The sequence below is a fragment of the Barbus barbus genome (genome assembly GCF_936440315.1).
Source record: "Barbus barbus genome assembly, chromosome: 27".
NCBI lineage: Eukaryota > Metazoa > Chordata > Actinopteri > Cypriniformes > Cyprinidae > Barbus > Barbus barbus.
The window spans coordinates 27071407-27082021 of record NC_136755.1 but is presented as its reverse complement, the minus strand read 5'-3'; the positions used below and the strand labels follow the sequence as shown (position 1 = coordinate 27082021).

At 35.6% G+C, this 10615-nt stretch overlaps 2 protein-coding genes across 2 annotated transcripts in view; one reads left to right on the top strand and one right to left on the bottom strand.

The window, feature by feature from the left end:
- The window catches only part of LOC306847474 (major histocompatibility complex class I-related gene protein-like), a gene marked incomplete at its 3' end in the record, with an annotated part of 143103 nt that overhangs the window by 63377 nt on the left and 69111 nt on the right, over positions 1–10615 (bottom strand). The window lies entirely within an intron of this gene.
- On the top strand, positions 138–4258 carry LOC306847009 (uncharacterized protein; the record flags this gene model as incomplete). The annotated part of the gene is made up of 7 exons (XM_079380743.1): positions 138–165; positions 247–305; positions 435–615; positions 2614–2861; positions 3361–3682; positions 4108–4136; positions 4247–4258. 7 exons carry the CDS (start codon positions 138–140, stop codon positions 4256–4258), a joined length of 879 nt encoding a protein of 292 aa, XP_079236869.1.

The following is a 10615-nucleotide window of genomic DNA, read 5'->3' as shown; positions in this document are numbered from 1 at the left end:
TGAGGTCACGAGTTGCTATGAGTTATTTCCTTCACTGGGTTGATTATGAAAGTAAAGACAAAATAGTAATGAAATTAATATGGAATCATGTGAGACATTTGCCTACCTATACATTTTTCACACTAAACAATAAAGACATGCAGAAAAACTACACAGGCTATACAGGTTTGGTTATCTGTTGTTAGCACACTACAAGACACAATAAGAGCTGGTATTTCCCTGTGTCCTTAACTGCACTCTGTTCAGAGAAACCACGTGATCCTCAAATCCTCTCCAGTGTCACATTCACTGTCGGGCCTAATAATGTGCTCGGAGCACCACCTAGTGGAAATCAAGATCCACTACAAATACTAAAAGACATGTATTAAAGCTATTTTAGTGGATTTAATGTATATTCTAAGAGGTTAAAAAGATTATGAATTGTTATTTTGCAGCTTCCGGTTCTGGAGTGCTGGTTTGTCCAGGAGAAACCGGGTCATGGAGGGGGTTTCTCAGCACCGATGAGTCAAGAGAAATCTCTCATGTTCATCAGAACTGAAGCCTTCAGTGGAGAGATCATATCTGAACTTCATCCTCCTGCAGACATCAGTTCATCCAGGGTTTACTATGTAACCGGTCAGTGACAGTGCAGCATATGCTTTTTTTAGACATTTGTGGACTAGGTCTATATAAAAAATAATATAGTGATTTATAGTAAATACTGTAGTGTTTTTGAACCATACTATAGTAAAGTACTTTAATTAATATGTTGTGGTACTTCTATAGTTGCTGTGATAACATAACAACTATAGTAGAGACATTACTTTACCATTACTGTATTACAGTTTTTTACGATTGCTTACGCACTAAAATGAACAATAACACACAGTTATTACACTCAAGGAACACTACCTCAGCCCAAATATGCACAACAATAAGCAGATTCTCAGCCTCACACTTTTTGCAAAACGTAACACACACTTCTCTATATTAGACACAGAAATCTAACATAATGTCACTCCTTTGCCATTTCAAGGCACTGCTTTCCAGAATACTACACATATGAACCGATTGATCAAACACGGCTGTCAGGTGTGCAGACACTTAGGTGCTTAACTGTAAACTCAACAATCAGGTGTAAGCACTATAAAAAGGCAACAGGTCAATTTTTGTATTCAACAAAAATGAAAGGCAGTGTGGCAGTAAGAGGAAGAGGAATACTGTAAGAAGAAATATTTTTGGCCACAGAGCTATTTTGAATGTCCCGGGTCAACATGGTGGTAACATCACATTATGTGCTGCGATCACACAGAATGGGGTCCTCATGCCAAAATAGCTCCTTACAACACCGACCGCATCATGTTTTCAGACAGACTAAGTATTGGACAGACTACAGTAGGTATCTGCTTCCATTATACCAGTACCTCCCACAACACTCTCCCTTCCTTTCCTTTATCCCTTCTGCATGATAGTGGAAGGTTTACAGTATGACCTCTGACCCTATTGAAGCTATGGAGGAGGTCTGTGACCTACTGTAATAGATGCAGAGTCTGTGTAAGGATGGAGTCACCATTCAAGAAGATTCTTTGCCTGGACATTGCCTGTAATGTGGATGAAGTGGCCATATCCAGCTATATGAAGAGATCATGAGAAGGTGTTTTTGTCTCAACAAAAGTTTATGTACTATATTGTAATTAGAATATGTTCTGATTTTCAGCCTAATTGCATTGATGCAATGAATTTACAATGTGGTGAGAAATAAGTACTTTTATCAGTGTGCAACACTTGTCTCGTGTATTGTGTTTGGTCAATTCATGTTCTTTAACAATATCTAAAAAAAATTAAAAATCAAACTCAGACTGTATCATTAGGAAGATTGTGTTTAAGATTGAGCACAGCAGTGTGTAAGTGGTTAACACAGAATCCGACTGTATGAACCATGTGTGTATCATACGGTACCGAAACTGGGTTTTGTTAAATTATTGTAAAGTTTTGAATGCAGTGTTTAATTTTGCAAAAGATCTGAGATGTTCTGCTACTTGTGTGTGTAGATGTGTGAACTGTGTGTAGTGTTTTAACAAAATGACCCTTGTTTTTAAAATCGTGCCTAAGCAATCGTAAAAAACTGTAAGTTTTCTACAACTATATGGTATATTATACTACAATACACTACAGTTTACTGTAGTAAAAAGGTAAGTATACTACAGTATTTATTACAGTTTATCAGTTAACAGTATGCTGTAGCATTCATTAACAAAGTGTTGTAAATACTATAATATATATAGTATAATACACTTTACTATAGTATGTTTCAAAAACACTATAGTATTTACTATGGATTACTATAGTATTTTTTCATGTGGGCTGTAACTATTCATAAACTCTGTCCTTAACTCAAAGAGGATTTGCATAATGTTGTGCTCTCATGGTGGTCTGTATATACTGTAAAGTTTATGGTATAGGAATATAGCCTAAAACTTACTGTCCAGCAACATAAAAATACTGTATTTAAATCCCCTTTCTACACCAAACAGATCCGACACTAGCCTACAGTCACAGATGTCGCAGCACATTGGCACCTAAGAGTGTAAAACAAGTATTTGATGATAATCTGTAATGCATGTTCTCCTCCAGATCCAGCTGGCACGTTATGCAGTGCTGCTCTGAATCCACTCAAAGGCTCTGTGAACAAACCTAAGTGTGAGATTAACCCGTTCATGCCTCATGCCTGTATGGTCAGATGGGCGTCTGCTCTCACTGACTCCGCCCAAAGTCCAGTCTACCTGCAAGCTGATTGGTTCTCAGTGGCAGCACAAGGACTTGACGAGCAGCTGACGCTGTCCAATATCATGAGAGCACCTTCAGCTTCTAAAGAGCCGAAAGTTAAAGAGACCAAATTTCTCATATATTGCAGAAATAATAATAAATAGCTTACATTTTACTGCATACAATAATATATAATAGTGTATATTTGCATAGTATATTGTATAATAAATTATAATAATTGTTTGTAAAGAGACAAAAGGTAGAGCCCAAGTTTCTCATGTATTGCATAAAAATTGTATTAATATATTGCATAAATGCATGTAATGTTACATACTTCTTATCAGCACAATAGGTCATATAAAAATTATATTAAATGCATATAATTTATAATAATTTTTAGTAGTGCTTTAACTTTTAGATTTGAATCTATATATCTTATGATGTGATTTCATATTTTATTTGTATTCTATTTTTTATTTTTTTTTGCATTCCAGTACGATTATGCAATCCATGTATTTTATAATTTGAGTCATTAAAGTAAGGACTAAACTCTGTTGAACGCTTCTGATTTAATGAGGGTTAAACACTTGGTAAGATGATTGTTTTCTTCCAGAGCCTCCGTCTCTGTCCATCTACCCGTCTCCTCTGCCTCTGCTGGTTCCTGGGCAGGTGCTGCTGGTTCAGTGTGAGGCGTCTGGTTTTGCTCCTCACACTCTGGATCTGAGCTGGGAGTTCAGCGGGGCAGACGGGACGTCCCGCTCTCTGGGTCAGGGCAGTGTAACGGGTCACAGACAGGCGTCTGATGGCACCTTCAGTCAGAGCAGCCGTCTGGAGCTGGACTCGGGGAAGCTGGGACTCGGTCGAGGTGGAGACGTCACCTGTGTGGCCAAACATGAGGGAGGAACACGACGAGCTGCTGCTGCACTCAATGTGATCGGTGAGTTACACTGTCATAGATGGACACATGATTATAGGAGAAGCCAAAAGAGAAAAATATATATGAAAACATGTATTTTTAATATTTCACTAATGATAGTGATGGCGATGGTCACTGTTGCACTTGTTCTTTATGGCATGATAAAGTTTATTTCCTGGACATTCAGCTCTTCTGGTAAGTCAGTTCACTCTGATCATTACCATCTTTGATTTTTTTCCCCCCTTACTGTATATCACTGCATCACAGAAGTGATGATGAACTGACATTAGAGTGATCTGTCCTGTTGTGTATGTAGTCTGCATCCTCACTGATCATATGTAGTATATAGAGCTGTTGTTATCAGAAAAAGATGTCTGCGTATACATATATAAATATAAATGGATATCTAAATGTTTTATTTTTATTTCAATTTTCTTTTCATATAGACTCCAGTGACTCGGAGTTAAAAGACAAGGTAATCAAATATCCACAGTACATTTAACACTCCCAACAGGTTCATATTTTAGTGATGTGTCATTTAAAAATAGTCTGTTTAATTATTGTTTAGTTCTCTCTTTTCTGTAGAAGGAGAAGTAAATCTGGACCTGGCCCTGAGAGCTGAAGAGGGTGTAGAAACACTGAAAGGAAACTTAATGAATCAGAATGATTCAAATTGTTTATATTTGAGTTTATTGCAATTTGTACAAATGCTGGAAACAAACAAAAAAAAAACCTGCAATATGTGACCCTGGACCACAAAAGTCTCTGGGGTATATTTGTAGCAATAGCCAAAAATACATTGTATGGGTCAAAATTATCAACTTTATGCCAAAAATCATTAGAATATTAAGTAAAGATCGTGTTCCATGAAGAAATTTAGTGAATTTCCTACTGTAAATATATCAAAACTGTAAATATATCAAACGTGTGTGTCTGTGTATGCACGCGCATCTAACTGTGAGTTCACAGTATATTTTGTATGTATGGATCATTGTATATTTTTAAAAGAGCCACAAGAGAGAACATTCAAGCTTAGTTTATTACAGTTTTAATAATGAAAACAAAAGTGTATGGAAATGCTTGAACATTTTTCTTGTACATTTGCTGAAATTCATGCATTCAGAAAAAAGGTACAAAACACTGGGGTGGTATGCCTTCAAAGGTATTAATATGTACTTTAAAATACTAATATGCACCTCGTTAATATGCACCATTTAGTGGTAAATAAGTTACAAAGATGTAACTTTTGTACCTTAGGATACCACCCCAGTGACAGCTTTGTACCTTTTGTGTTGCTTGTGTGTAAATTACAAAAGCATGATGCTGCAAATTGAAAATATATACAGATTGCTTTGACAAACCTATTGCCCTGGCATGAGAGTTTTTAATTGAATGCAACCGAATCAATACACTGCATCAGCTGACCATGTTAATGTGCTAAAACCAGTGTTTCTGTAGAACTGTTAACACATTCAGATATTAAATGCACACAACTGCTCTTTTAAATCCCCAATATGAGAAAAGGATGAAAGAAATATATCCAAATGAGCCTGATTGTATTATTTGTGTTGCTCTTGGCCGACAAGTGTTCATTTACTGCCATACTGCAGAGAGACAAAGAGAAAGTGAACGAGCTGAGAGACCGAATGCCTTCCAAATACACATACAATCCATCCTATTTGGTATATTCAAGATTAGAAATAGTGTCAGAAATTAAAATATAGTGAAAATGCAATGCCAAAGTTGCCTGCATAGCTTTATTTACAGTTCATTTGGAAGTATGCATGTGTGCAGTCTTTTTTCAGCTAATGTTGCACACAACCTTTTCTGCATTTTAACATTTAACCACAGTGTGTAACCCTGCAAGACTGTAACATGTCTTGGACAATGAGGGTTTGCATTTGTTTGTTTTGTTTTTTGGTGGGTGTATAAACTAAATAAAGATTTAAATGAATTTAAGGCAATACAGAGTATAAGAGAGATTTTTTTGTAATCAGTTTGAACTATTAACAAATGATATTTGTATTTGACAATATGAATAAGAGTGAATGTGGTGAAAACGGAAAAAAGTTATGAATTATATGAATCATGTAAATGATTCATATTGTATTTACAATTTAAAATTTGACAAAGTCCAGTAGTTTGCAGCACAGGATATTAGAGATGGTCATTTTACATTTATATTGTAAAACAACCAAATATATAGCTACTTATATCTTACCTCACTAATTACTGGAGGGACCTGCACCCCTCAGTGTCTATGGTGGTTACAGCCCTGCTGCATAATAACTGAAAGTGTGTAATGTTGACTGAATGTATTATTTTGTGTGTGTGTGCGTGTGTGTTAGAGAGAGAGAGAGAGAGAGAGAGATACATTTATGTTTATCTAGTGCAGTGTTCTTGCAGATATAGCTCCGCCCACACACTCTTCTGATTGGCTGTGATATTTGATTGATTTTTCCACATCCTGCAGATGACTTGATGACTGAATTGTTTGTCAGGATCTGTCACATTGTGGTGAGGTGTCCTAAATTACTGAAACATAAACAGCATTTTATTTTCACTTCAAATTTCACTTCACATGACTGAGACAGTTGTACTAAATAATAATACTTACAATACTGCATTAGGCCTTTGAGATGTCTAACTTGAGGAGCTAGAGCCACTGCCAGAGGCTGCAAGAAAATTAAACTTTTACATTTTTGTAATTTACTCCCATGAATAGAGAACTGGACAAATAAGTGACAAATAATTTCACACTTACATAGTAGACTACTGGTGCTTTTTTCACTAGAGCAGTCAGAGATCTCAACAGAGGCTGGAAAACAATGATAAACAGGCTCCATTAAAAACTGCCACACTACTGCATGTACAAGAATGATTTAAAGTGTTCCTGTATGTACAGAATCGATGTTACAACACCAGAGATTTTAAATCAATATATCCACATTTGTCATTTTTAAAGGGTCAAAAGAATACAGATTTAGATTCATGAATATACTAATATACATCCAAGTGTCCGATGGTAGAACCATCTGTTATTGAGATATTTCTATGAAATAGCGATTATAAGATACTTACCCTTGAAATGTTTAAAGCCTGAAAAACAACCAGAGAGGAAAAATATCAAAATGGAGCAAAATACAAATGTGTGAAACATAGTGACATAAAATCATAAGTGTGTGCCTTCACCTTTTTTCTTCTGATACACCAAACACCCAACAACACCAAAGACAATCAACAGAACAGCAGCAGCAGCAGCGATGATGGCGATGGGAAGAGGTGCTTCTGTTGAGCAGAAATTAGACACATTGTGATTAATCTGTTTCAGGATTAAGAGCAATTAAAATGAGTTAATTATCTGTATTGTATTACTTTATATAATTATTCTCGTCCCTTGTGTCTGACTCATTAGAGAGGCAGTTACTACGCTTACTGTGTCAAATTATACATGTTTTCAGTCCTTTTACAAGTTATTGGTTCAGTTCACAAATTGGACAATGTCTTGGAGTGAGTCTCGGTTTCTTAAATTTGAAATTTTTACCAATGTACTAATGAGCAAAGCTGTATTTAAAGGAAATCTTTTGCATGAGGGACCTATCCACTTGCATTTAATGGACTGACAAAGATGAGGGTGAGTAGATGATATGGGAATTTTAATATTTGATGTACAGAATTAAAAATACTTTGTTTCAGTCCACAACTGGTGGATGATTTAATATTTTCTACATGCTATCTTCCAAGAATAATAGGGTTTGAACACACATTGTTTATAAGAGAAAAAAAAGCAAATAATGATATTCATCAACATTTCTTAGTTTTAAGGTCTGCTCATCTAATCACTTTTACCAGAGTTAGTAATGATCTCATCTGCTCTCAGTGTCTTTCTAATGGTTTCACCCTGGTGCTCCACCACACAGCTGAACTCATTCTTCTTCAGCTCATCAGGTGTAACTCTGAGGGTGCTTGTCTTCTGAAAGGTCCCGTCCTCATTGGGAAGAAGTTCACCAAGATCCACATCCTCATCATGATCTTGTCTGTTTTTCTGCCAGAAGACTGTTACTTCTTTGGGGTAAAAACCTGTAGCATGACAAGTGACTGGAGACGAGGAAAACTTCTGCAGCAGAAACACCTGAGGAGAGACTGAGAGAGAGACAAGATGATTAAAAAAGATATTGAACAAGAAAATTAGACAAAGCCTACAACATTCAAATAAAGTAATTACTATACATTTCTTCTCATAATCTGTTGTATCAATAGCTTTATCAGATAATTATAAAAAGCTAATTTTTCAAAGTTTGATCGAAAGCTTTTTTTCCACTGTGTGCATACGCAATAAAGTCTTAAATTCTTTTGGATTATTGTTTCACAAAATTCAGTTTTCTTATATGTTGTGTTGTTCTATGATAAAAAGAATTATCATAAATATCTCCTGTATGGTATTTACATTCTGTTCTGGTTTTTAAGCAGATGCATGTTGTTTTGTGATGCATATAAGGGCTCTATTTCTGGTTAAAAATGTAAATGCAGTTATGATAAGCACTCACTATGCAGTGGTCTGCAGTGACCCAGAAACTGATATAATTACCTTTTCTCTGCTGAGTGTCCTTGCCATATCCCACATACTTCTGAAGCCACTCAATGCATGTATTCTCCAGATATACTTTCTTTTGGTCTGTAAAAGCTCTATTAGCATCCCATTTGTTCTTGGTAATCACAGCTTGATCTTTAGCAGCAGTCCAGGTGAGGGAGATCGTATCCAGACTGAGGAAGTCCTCTCCATCATAACTATACTGCCTGTATCCTTGTTTGGTGCCATCATCATCCAGCTCACAGCCGTACATCTCCTGGACTGTGTGAACACCTGAGAGAAACAACACAGATCATTATATCACACTCACCATTCCTCACTTTCTCTAATACAATCTTAAAGACTTGATAATTAAGCAGAATGTTTTCCAGTCTTCTTTTTCAACACAAAACCAAACATCGACATAAAGATGAGAGCAATTATGATTGACTAATGGAACTGGTTTGTACGAATATATACAAGCATGCAGGAAAAGTGAATAGACAGATTTGTCTGCATATAAACATCCATCTTGTGCACGTGCGTATGATGAGTTCACAAAATCGAAATATTTGACAGTTCGAGGTTATTCAGTAAAAGATGAAAGTAAAAATCAATGTGAGCTATTCCAATGGCAATCAGATTTGTGTGTTCAGACGCAGGTCAGATGTCCAGATATCGGATGTGTCCGATTTAAAACCACATTTGAAAGCGGCTGAATGGATGCGAAAGAATCAGATCTTGTGTGGATTTTTCTGTTTACTCGTGTGCAACATCTGATCTGTGTCACATGTGAGTAAAAAAAACACAGATTTTCAGACACAGATTGCTATGTGTCAATATCTCTGCTCACACATTTCATTTTTCTCCTGTTTCTAAAGCAAAACCAGTTCATTTCTTACAAAAGAACTAGATTAAAAAGATATTAAAAACAAGCTTTCTGTTGTTTGAGAAAGCAGTTTAAAATGCATCAAGTTTGAAGTGGTTTTAAATTTGAATAATTTTTTAAAAGGTTTGAACACCTGAAATGTAACTTTGTTTTATTTTCAGTAAAATCAATGTAATATATTTTTGTTCAATAATGTTTTTTTTATTCTGTATTTTGAGATAATTTCATGGAACTAATTAATATTTATGAAATAATTATGATTATAATTATGATTGTTTATGAACTGTTTCTGTGTTGTGTGTGTTTTAGGCTCGACTCAAATCAGTGAAGATACTGACTGATCAGGAACATCAGGAAGAACGACCCCTTGGCAGAAACTGCGTTACATAGTGTGTGTGTGTGTGTTCGTTCTGCTGTTTTAACACCTTTTTGCCAAAACTGAAACATACAATGTTTGAGTCAAATATGAATGAATTGTAAAAGTGTCCCAATGTGAAATATTAAAAATATCACGACCTTACTGTACAATAAAAAAGACAAAAGTAAACATATCTGTCTTTAGTGGATATTAGTGTTTATTTAACAAAACACATCTTTGATACTGCCTAAATAAAATAAAAATAAAAGATATTGTAAATGCTATGTAAATGGTAGCTGTACTCCTAATACTGTATCATTAGTATGTAAAATAATCAAAAACTAGGACCCCCCACTACCCCCTGCAGGTTTGTGCTACCGCTGTGTGAAGAGATATTTCACCGGCAGGTAAAACTGATGGCTTTGTCTGAGTGTGTAACGTTTGTTATCAACTTACCTGCTGACTGGCTGAAGCGTTGCTTTAGGGTCTGGATGTTGACTTTGAAGACCTGATGTGTGCTAATCATTTTCTGAGTCTCTCTGTCCCAGTAATCTGCTCCTTCATTCTGTCTGATCCACTCTGTCTTCGGCACAGTTTTCATTATGTTGCTGTCAAAGTATATAAACTGCTCATCATCGACCAGACCAACAATAGTGAACTCTGGGAAGTCACTGATGCCAGACACAGCGGTGTAGAAGTATCTCAGAGAGTGTGTTCCTGAGGACCGAGACACAAACAGAGAAAAGCTCATGATCTCAAATTAATCATCTCCACATAAAGCCCGTTCAAAATTCACTCTTTAAGAGTTACATCAACACTGAAATTCACAATTAGGCTATATTAAAATAATTTACACCATAACAGGTGAAAGCATTTACTTATATTACAATATTTAAATTGACTAACAAAAAAAGAAAAAAATGACACCTGAAGACCTTGTCAGGTATTGTACCAAAAATTTAGCAAGATGTGCTGTTTTCTTTATTAAAATAATATTTACTCACAAACTAAACAAGTGTGCTAAAAAACAGAAGTCATTTTGATCCAAGTTACTTAAAAATATAACACAAGACGACAGATAAAAAGACAGATATCTAGACACAGTAAACTATGTTTGATTTGATATATACAGCTGAG